General features: G+C 42.7%; 4 protein-coding genes across 7 annotated transcripts in view; 1 reads left to right on the top strand and 3 right to left on the bottom strand.

The window, feature by feature from the left end:
- The window catches only part of LOC139769709 (rho GTPase-activating protein 20), a 185,738-nt gene extending 182,868 nt beyond the window's left edge, over positions 1 to 2,870 (bottom strand). Inside the window, exon 1 of the mRNA XM_071701000.1 lies at positions 1,547 to 2,870. Within this exon, the coding sequence (XP_071557101.1) occupies positions 1,547 to 1,738 (192 nt within the window). The 5' untranslated portion in view covers positions 1,739 to 2,870. The remainder of the gene's footprint in view (positions 1 to 1,546) is intronic.
- Positions 2,871 to 5,758: 2,888 nt separating this feature from the next.
- On the top strand, positions 5,759 to 8,349 carry LOC139769711 (uncharacterized). The gene is made up of 3 exons (XM_071701004.1): positions 5,759 to 6,432; positions 6,588 to 7,138; positions 7,212 to 8,349. Exons 1-3 carry the CDS (start codon positions 6,142 to 6,144, stop codon positions 7,576 to 7,578), a joined length of 1,209 nt encoding a protein of 402 aa, XP_071557105.1. The 5' UTR covers positions 5,759 to 6,141; the 3' UTR covers positions 7,579 to 8,349.
- A 69-nt stretch (positions 8,350 to 8,418) lies between these two features.
- On the bottom strand, positions 8,419 to 12,985 carry Coq9 (ubiquinone biosynthesis protein COQ9, mitochondrial). Of its 4 annotated transcripts, none has more exons than XM_071701006.1 (6): positions 12,901 to 12,985; positions 12,528 to 12,812; positions 9,822 to 10,016; positions 8,939 to 9,282; positions 8,635 to 8,853; positions 8,419 to 8,544 (listed from the first exon to the last, which is right to left on the bottom strand). In XM_071701006.1, exons 2-6 carry the CDS (start codon positions 12,577 to 12,579, stop codon positions 8,518 to 8,520), a joined length of 837 nt encoding a protein of 278 aa, XP_071557107.1. In that variant the 5' UTR covers positions 12,580 to 12,812; positions 12,901 to 12,985; the 3' UTR covers positions 8,419 to 8,517. The 4 variants fall into 4 exon arrangements, with proteins under 4 accessions (XP_071557107.1, XP_071557110.1, XP_071557108.1 ...); XM_071701009.1 differs by having other exon boundaries at positions 12,906 to 12,923; XM_071701007.1 differs by having other exon boundaries at positions 12,896 to 12,911.
- LOC139769710 (glomulin) lies at positions 10,106 to 12,521 on the bottom strand. Its single transcript, XM_071701003.1, has 2 exons — positions 12,115 to 12,521; positions 10,106 to 12,019 (listed from the first exon to the last, which is right to left on the bottom strand). Exon 2 carries the CDS (start codon positions 12,010 to 12,012, stop codon positions 10,261 to 10,263), a length of 1,752 nt encoding a protein of 583 aa, XP_071557104.1. The 5' UTR covers positions 12,013 to 12,019; positions 12,115 to 12,521; the 3' UTR covers positions 10,106 to 10,260.
- Positions 12,986 to 14,942: the final 1,957 nt, after the last annotated feature.

Here is a 14,942-nt window from a genome sequence, read left to right as displayed (position 1 = left end):
CCGATTACGCGCGAAAGACGTCAGGGTTCAGCGAACGACGCAATATACGCGTGTACGTACACGCCGACGCCGCTTCCTTCGCCGCGCGCGATCGAGCGTGTATCCGGCACTTCCTTCACTGCGATCGCGGCGGAAACGCGAGCGAGCGAGCGAGCGAGCGAGCGAGCGAGGGAAGCCGAAAGCCGACGCGTATCGGGAGGCTGGAGATTTATTTCCCTCCTCGCGACGGCAGCGATGGCACCTGGATACCAACCGCTTCCTCTCGCGTGAGCAAGTGTGAAAACGACGTTACACGCCGCGCATTAATTCGCACGCATCCGCGGTGCTCCCAGCTCCTTTTATCCGCGTCACGCGAAATAATTCCGCCCGATTCACTCCGGGGAAGAGCCGTGAGAATACGTGTATTTCGATCCCGACGTGAATCTTTTTTTACGTTTTAATTTCCTTCCTTCAGATCAGCATGTTTACGCGACGTTCGTCGTTCGAGATAATAATCGATGCCAACTCGGACAGCTCGGACTCTCGCTTTTCGCGCTTGCATCGACGCGTATTTTTCATCTCTATGTCTGAAGTTCAATTGTGTCGATTATATCAACATGATTTTGAAAGCAAAATAACTCTGCAAAAATGGTGATATGTGACAATGCGCGCGCGAAAGCGGTACGAATCAGCGGACCGCGAGACACGAGAACGAGACACGCGCGGAGAATTTCCCTACGGAGAGAACATTAAATACCGAAGGTAACACCTCTTACTCTCGCATATATTATGTGTAGCACTTATCCTCGACGTGTACGCGCCGCTACATTAATCGCCAAAGTCCGTTTCGATTTCTACCTTGGAATTTGCGCCGCGGGCCGCGGCTTCCTGATTCAAATTTACGCTTTTATTTCTTCGCAATGTCAACGGCGAGAGCAAGTGTAAAACCGGGACAACGCGACATACTATTCCGATCAGGTCTGTTTGTAATCATATCGCGGAAGCACTTTCACACAATTCGCGACGAGCGAAATGCTCGAGGTCGAAGACTTATTCTTGTCATATTGTACCAAATGGCTATAAAAATTGTTTCAATCCTCGTGAAATTCCAGTGGGCTGTATTTTACACATTTATACAAGACTCACAAGACACAAATGACTTTTACTCTCGACCTAATTGGTCAAATTTATTAATTATAATAATCACGACGTCAGTTAAATCGAGAGTAAGAGTAATTTGTGTAAATAGTTTACTGGCGAAAATCTAAGTTTCCGATTTGTTTTACTCACAAGACAGTTTGCAATTTATATCGCAATTAATAACACATTACATGCGATTTATTTCGCTAATTAGTTAATTGAACGTCTATTAACTGTTAAATATATCGACCGCACCATTTCTGCGCGAAATTCCTCAATTACGAGTAAGGTTAACTCGTCCGGGGCGAGGATTATCGCGGGCCGCGGCAATAGCCCGAGGCCCGGGGCCCAGGCCGATATCAACGGATACGCTTATAAATCAACAGGGCACTGAGGGCACTGAGGGCACTGAGGGCACTCCACTTACCGTGAGCTGCGTCTTGTCAGGCGCAATCGCCGTGATCTCGACCGGCCTCGGCTCCGGCGGGTTCGCCCTGCTGAGAATCGCAGCCGGCATTTTCGCGACGAGGGACAGCCTCCTGGTGAGCCGTCTGCCCAATTCCGCGCGTCGGCGCAGCCTGACGCGGGGTCCGGTGCCCTTGTAGCTCCCGAATTCCATTCTCGATCAGGATTCTTCGTCCTCTCCTTCCTCATCGGCTCATGGTGACACACCACACACGTTACACGTTACACGTTACGCGCGACGACACCGGCGTCGTCGTTGTCCCACTTGAGCCGCGGTAGATCGTTGCAGTCACGTGATTATTCGAACGAGCGTCGCGTCGTGTCCTCGTCAACGTCCATCTCGAACGCTTCAAGTTTCGAGATTTCCCCTCACGGTTCACTGATCGCACTGATCGCACTGATCACTGATCACTCGTCCGCAGTCCGCACACTCCGCACGAGCCGGCGAGGACTCCGACGTTTCGGAGCTACCGCCGCCATTTGCATTTTGCGCCGGTTTCAAAATCGACTCGCGCCATTCAAGTCCCGCTATCACCGGGACCGATATCCGGCCATCCGGCGTTTCTCCGCGATTCGCGGGGTGTCTCGTTCGACAGTCTCGAATTGAATCTCGCGATGTCGCGGCGCACGAGACGAACCGGGCACGCGCGCGACGTAAAAACCGACTGGATGCTGGAGCCGGAGGTACACTCACGCACACAAGCCTCCCTCGCAGCGAGTGGACGCAGTGGACCGGACGGGGTATGGTGGGGCGGGGAGGGGAGGGGTCGAGGGCGCGCGAAGGGAGCCGACGCGACGCGCAGCGCGCAGCCACACGTAGCTACGTTCGTGCACCTGCGGGCATATGTGCGGGCCTGTTCTCCTCTCTTTCCCTCCTTCCGTCTCTCCCTTCGTCGAGGATTCGAAAAATCGAGGCGCGCGGAATAGAGAGCGCGCGCCCGCCGACTCGTTCTCACCGCCCTGGCGATCGCTCGTGATCGCTCGTGATCGCTCGCTCGGTCTGCCTGACGCGCTTCGACTGAAATTGAATCGCGGCAGCCTCCTACCACGCGGTCCTCCGCCGCCGCGTCGCGCGTCGCGCCGAGCCGGCCACCACACACCACACCACTAACTAACCACCGCGCCCCGCCTCGCTGCGCCTCACCTCGCCTAGCGTTGCGCCGATCCGCCGGGCGCCGATGCGTGCGAGGAGCCGCCGCTGGCCGCGGCCGGCGCGCGCCGTTGGTTGGTAAACAAAACGTGTCCCCGCTCCCCGCGGGAGATTAGCGTCGCGCGACGACCAGCGACGGCGACGACGTCCAAACGTTCGAGACTGATGATGTAACGGGTGCGCACTGCGCGCACGACCCCCACGACGCGGACGCGACTAATTTGTCGCTCCGCGACGCGCGACACCATCCGCGTACGATGTTACGGAACGCGACAACTTCAGACCGTAAACCGTAACGTCTCCAACCGTCAATATGGCGTTATGCGTTAGCTTGTAAAAATGAAAAATTGTAAAATTAATCTTTAATTTTCTCGATTGGATTAGGATCGATTGAAGATCGTTCGCTTGCACTTGCTGCACGTACTGGTATTTTTCGCTCTTTCCTTCCTCTCAACGCTTGTATCATTTTAGAAAAGAGAGCGAAAGTAAAAGAAACAATAAGCCTTATTTTGATTTCCAATGTACCTGTTTTTTAATCCAGAAAGTGTGAAACAATTCGAATTTGTTATAAATAACGATGCTGCGCCGAATTTTTGTCTTCACTTAGCAATAATAACATTAATAAATACATTGATGTGTATTCAGGAATCAATCCACAGATAGATGAAGCAGAATCTTTTCTAATATTTTCCCTTTAATTAAGAATTAAAAATTAAAAATTAAAATTAATAATTAAAAATTAAGATCAATAAGAGTTTTGTGAAAAGTACGAGACGCGCTCGCGTTAGTTTCACTTTTTACCAAACACCCTGCTCCTCTATCGCCTCTCTTTCTCTTTCCTAACTCTAACAATAAAATATACCCCCTTAACTTTGTCACGAGAGCAATTAAAACGAATCGATTTTCGTTTAACGAGGAACGGTCTTTGCGAAACGCGATATCGCCGCGCGAGTCGCAAGACCAATTAACTTCGCTGCGCTTTTACGCGATATATTGAATAGGCGAGGTGCATCGCGACATCCGGTGTTTCTTCAGGCGAAAGCCATTGTTTCCCGCGCGAGAGAAGAGAGAACTCGTCGGACGCGTAATCGGAAGCCGCAGAAGGTGCGCGGTGCGCGGTGCGCGTTCGCGATAAGAAATCACGGAACGATTGATTTATATCTGCGATCCGCACGACGTCGCCGTCGCCGGGCCATCGTCAGTCGTTGACAGAAGCGTCCTAACGACGCGCGGCGTCGCCGGTATGTTTCCTTCCTCGCCTATAAATAACGAAGACCTATTAGAAAGCGCATTTCTACGCCGATCGCGTAGCATGTATGTACGTCCCGATCAGTTGCATAACGCCATGCGTCGCCATGTTATTTGCCGTTCGACATCCGTCGAGGCTCGAGCTTCGACGCTTCGAGGCTTGTAAACGCGCTCGCGGCATCGCGAATGCCCTAACGCGTAAATATGCGTGCCTATTCGGGACTATTTCGTATTTAGATATTCACGACTTTGATAATAATTTAATGTGTAATAATTAATTTCTTGTTGTAATAATATGATAAAATATAATATAATAAAAACATCAACATATGTAATAAAATGTATATATAATGTTACTTATATATTATTAGAAATCAATGTTGTCAGATATGTATAAGTGTGCCAGAACGATCCAGGTGTAACCCTTCTACGACAAACTTATGTTAGAATTGATTTTCAGCAATCACATATTTCCCATTTCAATTTAATCGTTAGATATTGCTGCCGTTATTGACATTATAAACGAGCAGCGGCCACCAGCTTTCCTGCAACTCGATTGTGATTCAATTCTCTTGTGTTCTCAATTCTCTGCGGCACGAATAAAAGACACTGACGAGTTCCATTTAGCCGCGAAAACATTCGTAAAGTCTATGAAAGGAAGGAATCTGTGAAGGAATGGAAGATTTGTCCGGTTAAAAAGCTGCGATCTGTTAGTTCACAGCAAATATACATATAGGATTTACGACGTGTTAAGTTTTCCACGAAAACGTGTGTTGAGTTAGGCATATATGTAAATCCGATTTCGCCTACTCTCCTCAAGCTTTGAAGATTCTGATGAATTCGCCATCTGTAGAATTTTCAATTGCTCATTAAGATTAGAAATTTGCGATAGTTGTCAAGAGGCCGCGGACAGGGAAGGATCGCGTTTAAAAGGATCGCTCGTCGAGGATTCAGCGGCTGCTTGTCTTGAGAAAGGCAGAAAGGCAGAAAGGTTGGTGAAATCGACTGAAATCGACTGTGCTAATCTACGTTTTTCCTTTCGCCGAGAAGTAGCTATTCAACGCGAAATGAAGTCCGAATCTTGGCGTGCATTTGTACACAAATTGAAGCTTGGCGGAAGCGACATTCGCACCTTTCACCCTTGATCCCTCGCCGAGCCGTTTCTACGATTTCTTCTACGAGTTCTCATCGTCTGTGTGAGAAGTGCGCGCCGCGCGGCCTTGCGCAGCTTGCACGGCCTCGTCGAAGATGCTAAACAAGATATACGCTGTATAAACGTACAGAAATGTGAATACCAAAAATGTATACAATCTTTCTGACAAATACGAGAAATGCTGTCAGTGCTGAAAATGAATGGAAAATCCTACGAAAAAATGAAGAAAGTACATTTAAGTTTTTGATATTTTACCATTTCTCATCATTGATTAGTCAAGTGTATATTTCTAATATTTTCTTTATTTAATCTCGAAACTTGTTTCAAATCTAAAAATTACTATCGAAAAAATCATGTATAATAGAAATATTAAAAAACTGAAAAAGCCTAAGGCGACTTTGGCCATCGGCGATTAATTTAAATAGCAGAATTTTATTTAAAGAAAAACTTTTAACTGTACACAATACATCATCATCGTTTAATCATTGGCCCTAATCTAATTTTTTTAATCGGAATCAAATCGAAGTTTAGTTCGTTGTAGAATGTAAATAAAGCTGGCGTATGCTAGGCGACTAGGCGAGTTAACGGAGGTGTGATCTGTCGGGTGCTCGGAGTACTAAGCGGCATCGACAAGAAGGCAAGAAGGCAAGAAGGCAAGAAGGGCGACATCTTCCACTGGTGTCTGCCGTCTGCCGTCTGCCCGACACGGGCCGACGCCGACGGGAATTTTTGGGCAATCCGCTGCTGGCAGCTGGTTTTCGAGAATAAGTTCGGAGTACTCTCCGGAGTCCGGAGTCCGGACGCGGAATCACGCCTCACGCCGGCCGCGTGAAGTAGATGGCGCGTGCGAGTGCCGCGGGCCGCGGCTACGAGAACGGCGGGACGGCGGGTCGACGGGTCAGGCGGGTGCAGGCGGGTGGATTGTGGAATAATTCGCTCCGGCTCTAGTCCGGCTTCGAGCGACGAGCACTACCACGCATTCGCTCGGGCACTACCACGCACGAGCATGACAGATCGGAGCAGAGACCCGGAGTCGACCGCGAGCACCGCTGCCGAGCAAGCGGGCGCGCGACGGAAATCCAGGCGTGGAAACACGAGCGGGAAACTCGCGACGCTTCTTCGGCGATGCGAGGGCAGTCGGCGTCAGGAGTACAAGAGGGAGGATCCGACGAGCGACACCAGGTCGACGGAGCACAGATTCAAGGGCCCCTCGAGCAGCAAGCTGTCGTTCCTCGATTTCGTGTGCAATGTCAAGAAGCACCTGCTACTGAAGAATCTGTGCAAATCCAAGAAAAAGGTAGGCTCTTTTTACTATTTTTTCTCCTCTCCATGGTTCTTTGTCTGGAGCAAGATTTCTTTTTTAATCTTCTTCTGCTTCTGCGATGGTCTTTGGTTTTTCTTTACAACATGTGCCTTCGTGTGGCCTTGTCTGAAATTATTGTTCCTTTTCAGAGCAAAGAGACAGAAACGACGAGCCCTTGCTCTGGCTCAAAGCAGAACAATGTTATCTCTGTCATTGAATCTCTCAATTCATGCCAGAAGCAAGAATTTTCAAATGACGAGCAAGCCTTGTTGTCGGATAGAAGACTTTTGTACAAAGCCAGATTGGGTGACGTACTTGAAAATTCCCACCACAGTATTGAAGGAAATACAGCTAACATTAGCACGCAATATGGTTCAACTGGCACAAATCTTCATACAGTTCCTACAAGACAGCAAGCTAAATTGATAAGCGACATTGCGACTGTCAACGATGCAACGGTAATGCAACCTACCTATTCTAATACAATGGTGGCAGTTTCTAATGCAATAGCACAAGTCCCTGGCAGTGTAAACGAAACGTTAAATAACGAACATAAAGTCAAAGCAAGTCTCGCAAAAGAACTGCTTAATCTAAGTAAATATGGATGGTATTGGGGTCCCATATCAGGAGACGAAGCTGATGCCAAACTCATATCTGAACCAGATGGTGCGTTTCTGGTTCGGGATTCGTCAGACGACAGGTGCATATAACAAATAATTTACAGGATTTTCTATTCTCATATATATATGTTAACATTCTATGATTATCTGTAGGTACGTCCTAACACTCAGCTTCAAATCATCTGGAAAGATGCTGCATGCGCGTATGGAGCACAGCGGCGGCCTATTTTCTCTCTGCAATCAAAGCACCGAGAACGAAGGCTTTACTTCGGTGGCTGCTTTAATAAATCACTCCATGAACTTCAGCCAGTCCGCTGTAATTTGTTACTCGAGGCCGAAATATCCGGGATATCCGTCGTTCCCGGTCAGATTAACGAAACCAGTGAGCAGATTCACGCAAGTAAGGAGTCTGCAATATCTTTGTCGTTTTGTCATTCGTCAGTATATTAGATTAGATAATATACACAAGTTGCCTTTGCCAAAAACTATCAAGGGATATATTCAAGAAGCTCATTATTAAAATCTAACAGATAAAAAAATACAAAATGTTGAGATTAATAATGAAATTATTTTTATCAAGATACATATTAATACAAAAAGAGTGGTATAGAATAGAATTTTATGAAATGGCAGTAAAAGTATGTATATATGTATGGATATGTATATACCTATACATATATGTACATACACACGCTCATATATATGAGAATATATGAGAAATTTTTTTATCCTCGGTATATATATATATATATATAGATATATATGTATATGTTATACCTTGTAAAAATGTTTTCAAAAATATTTTCGTCAAATCATGACGTATCATTATTCAACATCAAAAAATATAAAACAGATAAAAATTATAAAAATTGAGTATTAACGTTGTTTTTTTAAATATTACGTTATTGAATGAAAAGAGACTATTTCATATTTATTACAAGTTATGTAATCCTAGGAGAAATTTGCAATAAAATTTCTATAAGTTAATTATCGTAGGTAAAGAATTTGACTTTTTCTGCTATCTTATAGCGTTATAGAAGCAGAATATGAAGAGTAGCAAAATTTTTATATAGCTGACTCCAGATGATTATACTTAATTATGATAATATGCAGGGTAAACGAATCATTGTTTTTTAATCTATTGTTAAAAGAATGTTGATATAGCTTTATGTAATCAACAATTTATATCTTTATATTTTGCACGGAGATAATATAGATTTACGACCTATTTTATTGTACAGATTTTGTTAAAATATATTACTGTATAAAATAAATTAGCTATATCTGCTAATGTTTCCTTTCTCAACATTGATTTCTCTAATGCAGGAAATCAGGTTCCCAAATAAAATAAACTTCTCTCTTAATTTTAATAAGAAAAGTCTTAATTATATTTATTCGAAAACATCTATAGAAATTCTTTTCTTAAAATCTTCTTTCATTAATCTATCTCTTTTTTTCATTAATGTAATCCAAGTATATTACGGGCCTAGAACAGAAAAGTAATTATATATACAGTATGTACATATATCAAAGATGGCTTAAAATTTTATTTTTAATCGACCGGAAATAATTATACCGTTATAAAAACAGCAGTAGCTGTCTCCGTAACACGGTTTAGAGCTTCATCTGGCTTGTTTGAGCTGGAAAGCATCATTTGTACTTGTAAAGTATCCTGTATTCGTCTCTCTAAGAACAGCCAAGTTTCTTTGTGGTCTTCACTTGTATCTTGCAGCATGTACAATTCAGTGGCTTTGTAAATAGTCGCCAGTATCATTCTCCTGATATACCAGTTAATCTAATCAAAGTACTCTATTTAAACAGCACATATCCGAACAATATCTTTCTTATACTAACAGATAAACATTAGCGATACGACGTACATCAACAGACCTATCGCCAGCATAATAACAAATATCATCGACTAGAGTTAATAAATTTGCCAAAGCGGTCGGTACGTTCGGCGGTAGGGTCATAATAGCCATTGCCTGCGGCCAGGTTTTTTTGTAGGGGATCACCATTCTCAACCGTGTTTCCACGGCGTCACGAACTTGTTGCTCTGGCGTCTTCCGTGGACTCGAGGAATCTGTTTCGATGGCCATTGCTTCTTTCTCCAGGATTTGATTTAATTCCCGATTACACGTAGAATAAAAATATAGCACTAATGCCGCGCTACCATTTGGAAACAGTCCGTGTATCACGCCTGGATATCCAACCGACTCAGCACCTTCGGCACCGTAATTTTCAATTACATCATTTTCATATGGACAAACAATAATTAATAAAACTTAGTAAAACAAAGTTTAAAATACAATTATATATAACTTATACATTTAAAAATAATATTACAAAAAAGCTGTTAAATTTGAAATACGAACTACATTTCTTATATACTTTTTCTAAGACTTTTGTTATAAAATATATTTCAGATATTTTCCATCTACAAAGTTTTTATGTACTGTTTCACGAAAGGATCGATTTCGAAATAGAATGCTGATTAACATTGGCTTATAATTTTCAAGACAATAATCATGTATAAAAATTATTAAATATAAAATTTTTTATTTTTAAAACATGTTTCAAATCCGTTTCCGTCAAAACTTTGATTTAATTTATTAATCTATTTTTAAAAGGACATGTAAATCGAGTTACATTTTATTTTTCGTAATGCTCAATGGTTTTTTTGTTATAAACTACATCTATTTCTCAAGACAGCATAAAAATTAATTAGAAGAGATAGCATATAAAAATAATCGCTCAAATTACCAGCACTGATAGCTTGTTTGCTCCATCCCATATCAGAAACAAATTTTAAAGAAGCACTAAGTATTTTTGTCTTAATATTTTTTTCATACTCTTCGTCGTTCTCTTCGTGAACAGATTGTTGCGGTTCTGCATTTCTATTATCATTTTCAGATTGATCGACTAGCAAAGCCCTGGAAGTCCATAAACATCTAAAACCTGATAAAATCAATATCTACTTTTAAAATCATCTATATTAGATATGCATTATACATAAATATATGTTATATAAGAATAAGACATAAGAATTCATGTTAATATAATTTTAGTATAATTCTTATCACACATACATAATGTACTAGTAAAACAAATACAATTTAGAAAAAAATTTTATTAAATCTTAAACAATTACAATTTTATGGTAATATGTTTCATAGTTTCATTTTTATAGTTGATTTTATTTCTACTCAGTACATACATCAGACTTTTGCGTAAATTTTTCATTCATATTTATGCATTCATTAACTCGTATAAGGATGCTTTCCATTACATCTAAACCATTTAGCACTTGATAACAAATGCAAGTTTTTTGAGAGAGTGGCATAGCTGATAATTGTTCACCGCCAACGGTCAGTGTAACTTCCGTATTAGCCTTCATTAACTTCCTATAATCTTCTTCTTTAAATAAATCCTTTTTCTGTTGCTCCAAATCTTTTGTCTTCACTCTCCAATGTGCTTTGCATAAATCTATGCCCTTTCTCAACGGATTTAGATAATCATTTTTTAGCATATCTACCATATTCCAAATACCCGTCTCATTGTTCTTATCTCTGATAAATAAAAATCTCAGCAAGTTCAGCGCAGTAATGATTTCGTCTGATATTTCCACCATATCAGACGAACTTCCATGTGGCAGATTGCAAACTTTCTTCAATAACAATTCCATATTTCTTCCGAGAAATTGGGGATTTCGTGGAGTTGAATCGAGACATTGAATGATAGAAGATTTAAAGATGCCAGTGATGAAACTCAGCAGGCCTGAATGTTCAACAATCTCGTACAAATGCAAGATAATAGTATATCTAGCTTCCATGTTAAATATCTCTATATATTCTTGGAAAACGCGTACTGCCTTCTTCCGTTGCTCATCACTATTAGAGTAAATCATCACTTTAGTGATTGGTTGAAACAATTCTGTATATATATCTAGTTCCAACACCTTAGAATCTACAGAATGAGGTGAAATGCGTTTTATAACGTGCTCCATGAAAATTAATCCATTGGAGATTGAACAATCTTTGCTAAGCAATTTTTCGAAAAAATATGCACACATTTCAAGGATATAATAAGAATTATATACTTGCGGTACATTTACCCAATAATTTTCTTTGGTAATAACATAAAAGTAAAAATTGGCGTAGGCCATATTCGATATGTTAAGAGTCCAGATCTGATCATGCGGCACTGCGCGGCATTGCGCTTTGAAGTAGGTAGGTCGTCTTTTACGTTGGCTAACAGTATCCAAGGAATATAATATGTCTCCGGTGAGGCGAAGTGCTTGTGTCACTATATTATCCACGAGTTCTTTATACACCGGTTCTTCACCGATGTATTTGTTCAAGCAGCAGAAGGGTTTCCCGCACAGAAAAATAAAAAAGCTCAAGAGATAGTCCCCCAATACAGATCCTTCCTCCTGCTTAGAGTTTATATCTATCGCCTCTTCCACCAACGGCTCTAGGAACACTATGATTGCTTTATATGTATGTATAATTCCATCACTAGCTGCTTCCGGATCATCAACTTTATCTGGCAGTGATAGATTCAAGATATACATCTGAAATCGCTCCAAGCACCAATCGATGACTTTGCCCTTGTTCTTTATCCTCATTATGCAAGAACGCATTGTATTCAAAATAGCACAGAAATTCACGTGGTCGCCCGTGTGCGGTACATGTTTTAGGAACTCCAGTATGGTTAGCTTGGGATCACAATTCTCAGCTATGAACATCAATACGTTTGAAGAGCATTCAAACGCTGCTTTCTTGTGTTGTAATACAGAGCTCGTGAGATTCAAGACAATGACAGACATAACACGGCCTAAGCCTTCTTCAGTGACCGAGGAATCCGCCTTTAAAAGCTCTATAGCTTTCTCGGTGTTACACTCGTCCAAAAAATTGGTGATCTGATTGACAAATTGCGTCATCATATTGGCCATCACGAAGCTGACAACAGTGGAAACATAAAAATGCAGATAAAATTATTCTTCAAAAAATATATTTCTATATTTTATACCTTCTATACGTATATATGTATTTACCTTTTTATGTGACAATATCAGGTACTTTCTTCTCTGTTTGCGAACTTTTCGTCAAAGAAATACTGACGAAGATGCGCGTTTCCCCTGTTTTCATTCCTGAGAAAGAAACATCGAGCACGACGTGTCTCTCTCTCTCTCTCTCTCGAAAATCTTCGTGCGAGCCGCGAGGTTACGTCTTCGCGAAAGGGCGTACGTTACACGAAATGACGGACCCTTCTCTATTTTTCACGTGAAAGGGCGTTCACGGAATGAAATCTAATGACGGTCATGTGAGATCGAGAGCGATACGAAAATTCCAGAGAAAAACTCTCTGGAATGGAAAGAATTCGTGGGAGGGAATGCAGGATCAGACGTGATACGTGACAAGCTTGGCCGTCGGCAGTGTCGGCACAAGTCGCCAACAATTCGCTTACCGGCTACTGCAAGTCTGCTCCGTGCCGAGCGGAATGAATTAATCATCGCCATGTCGCCGAGTGTCCCAGTCTCGAGTTCCTACTTCCTACTGCGCGACTGCTAAGGATTTTCCGGCGTATCGTACAATTCGTGCATGTTACTGTTCTCGAGGCGCGATTAGAATTTCGCGAGGCGACCCACGGCCACGGCCACGTTCGGCTGCGTTTGGCGGTTGCGCCGCGGCGGTTTTAAGACACGGAGATAAAGACGCGTTGTTCGCGCGGATGCGCATTCCTCGGAGCAGCCTAAAACGAGCAATAACATGGACTACGGTGTCAAGCGTTAATTATGTTTTTCGCGAAATCAACAAAATATTAGAAACACAAACTTAACCTAACATTCGCAAATTGAAGCTCGAGACTCGAGATGCATCGCATGATGCATGTGCATGGCAGGGCATAGGGATCACGTGGGACTGGACCAATTAGAGAACAGATATCTTTGCTCTTTTTGTCCAGACTGAGCGTGTAGCGTGGATTGGCTGCGTTTGATCGCGATTTACCGTCGCGACCAATGAACTCGCGTGCTCACGTCGGAGCCGTCTGCTGAGTTTTGTATATGCAGAGAGAAGCCTGAGAGAGGCCATCCCGGCCTTTTTCCTGGGACCGTCGAAAGCCCCTGTACACTACCGCCAGTACATCCATTATCGAAATTGGTACTACGTAGCCACGTTCATTTTCCGATACTGCCGATAAAACATCATTTTGTTGTATATATATATATATATAATCTATATTACATAACATTTGCGATGTAGCACGGACGCGCACTAGAATGATGTTTTATCGGCAGTGTCGGAAAGAGAAAAAGTGTGAGAGGGAGAGAGGGCTATCACTATTAGATATTAAACATACAGATAATATAAATATATAAAATAAGTTAACATTTATCGATACATGTAAGATATAAATATTAAACTGATCCTCGACCAATTACAATCGAGAATATCTTACATGTATCGATAAATATTAACTTATTTTAAATATTTATATTATATGTTAAATATCTAATAGCCCTCATCTCTCCCTCTCTCACTTTTTCTCTTCTTTCACTTTCACACTTCCCAGACAGCACAATATCCAAAATCAGGACATAAGACGTCTTTTAGACGTCTTTTAGCCATCTTTTCGTAAGACATCTGAAAGACCCGCTTTTGGACATGTATGTTGTCTGAGTTATTTCAAGATATATGTATCTCCTATCAATTTAAAGATCCGAATACGAGACAATATAGGCCTTTATGGACAATTTTGTAAGCAAAACGAATAATATTTGGGGAACAAGCAACAGGGAATGTTTTATAATTTTTAAGTATCTTGACGACGGTTTATCGTCTTTTATGGAATTTATGGTATGCGCGATCACCGCGCTGCAAGAACGATCGCGACGAAATTTTTACAAACGATACATATTAATGTTAATTTTCTACAAAGTTAGATTAGGAGCACATACAAATAAATTTGAAACATTTGTAAACGTAACGAATTACGTGAATTACGTGAACGAGCAAATTACGTGTCTGTTCTTGAACGAAAAACGCAATTGTATTCGCATACACACGTTTGAGCTTGTTAATTAGCACTCTCGACGCTCATACGCATTTTGGAGCAAGCTCGCTCCTTCGTTCACGATCGTTCGCGATCGCGACGAGCAAAGTGACATAACGCCAAACGCGCGATCATTCTCTTTAATTACTTAATAGATTATTAATTCCCGTGCTTAGTGAGAGATTCGAGCTATTCACCGAAGCGTCTTTCCACGCGATTCACTCATTCGAAGTAGAAATCGAAACGGAGGCAAGAGACACGACACGAATTCCGAGGTTATCGTCTCGCTGCGACACGCGGGACAACGATTCTATTAAAGATTCGGATGTGTCGCGCTTCGAATCATTTGTCTCTCATGCACAATTCACTTACCGATCACGGCACATTGCAGGAGACCCGTCAAATCACAGCCGGGAGGAACGGGAGGGTGATACGACGTACGGGCGTCCTTTCGGCCATCCCACTCGTTGCAGACGTTGCAGTCGACACGAGAAGAAACAGAATACAGAATATTCGGCGTACATTCAGCTTGCAACACACACACACACACACACACACTCTGTAACCGGAGGATTTCTTTTCTTTCACGAGAAAGAAATTACACGAGCAACAATGACGTCTCGCCGCGAGTGCCGCGACTCGTACCGACGTACAACGAGTAACGTATTACTTTCGCGCGCGCCGCGCGGCGAGTCGAGCCAGGAGCCCCCGAATCCGGCCGAATCACGTTCAGTCGCTCTCGCCGCCCGCCGCCGCGCGCCGGCGCCCGGCGCGGCACGCGGCACGTGGCACTGCGGTACTCGGCAGTTCGGCTGTCGCAGTCAGTCA

This window comes from Temnothorax nylanderi, unplaced genomic scaffold, assembly GCF_030848795.1.
Source record: "Temnothorax nylanderi isolate EJ_2023f unplaced genomic scaffold, tnyl_v1.0 TNYL_tig0024_pilon, whole genome shotgun sequence".
Lineage (NCBI taxonomy): Eukaryota > Metazoa > Arthropoda > Insecta > Hymenoptera > Formicidae > Temnothorax > Temnothorax nylanderi.
Note: the sequence above shows the minus strand (reverse complement) of the source record. Positions and strands in the feature narration are given on the sequence as shown.

Bases quoted from the DNA above. Each gene is read 5' to 3' on its own strand.
- Coq9 (XM_071701006.1), bottom strand. From the start codon at position 12,579: ATGGCGATGATTAATTCATTCCGCTCGGCACGGAGCAGACTTGCAGTA. The intron at 8,854-8,938 runs GTACGTCGTATC...TACTTTGATTAG, and splicing joins CTGGCGATAGGTCTGTTGAT to ATTAACTGGTATATCAGGAG. The intron at 8,545-8,634 runs GTATAATTATTT...TTTCTGTTCTAG, and splicing joins CTACTGCTGTTTTTATAACG to GCCCGTAATATACTTGGATT.
- LOC139769710 (XM_071701003.1), bottom strand. From the start codon at position 12,012: ATGGCCAATATGATGACGCAATTTGTCAATCAGATCACCAATTTTTTG.
- LOC139769711 (XM_071701004.1), top strand. From the start codon at position 6,142: ATGACAGATCGGAGCAGAGACCCGGAGTCGACCGCGAGCACCGCTGCC. The intron at 6,433-6,587 runs GTAGGCTCTTTT...GTTCCTTTTCAG, and splicing joins TGTGCAAATCCAAGAAAAAG to AGCAAAGAGACAGAAACGAC. The intron at 7,139-7,211 runs GTGCATATAACA...GATTATCTGTAG, and splicing joins CGGGATTCGTCAGACGACAG to GTACGTCCTAACACTCAGCT.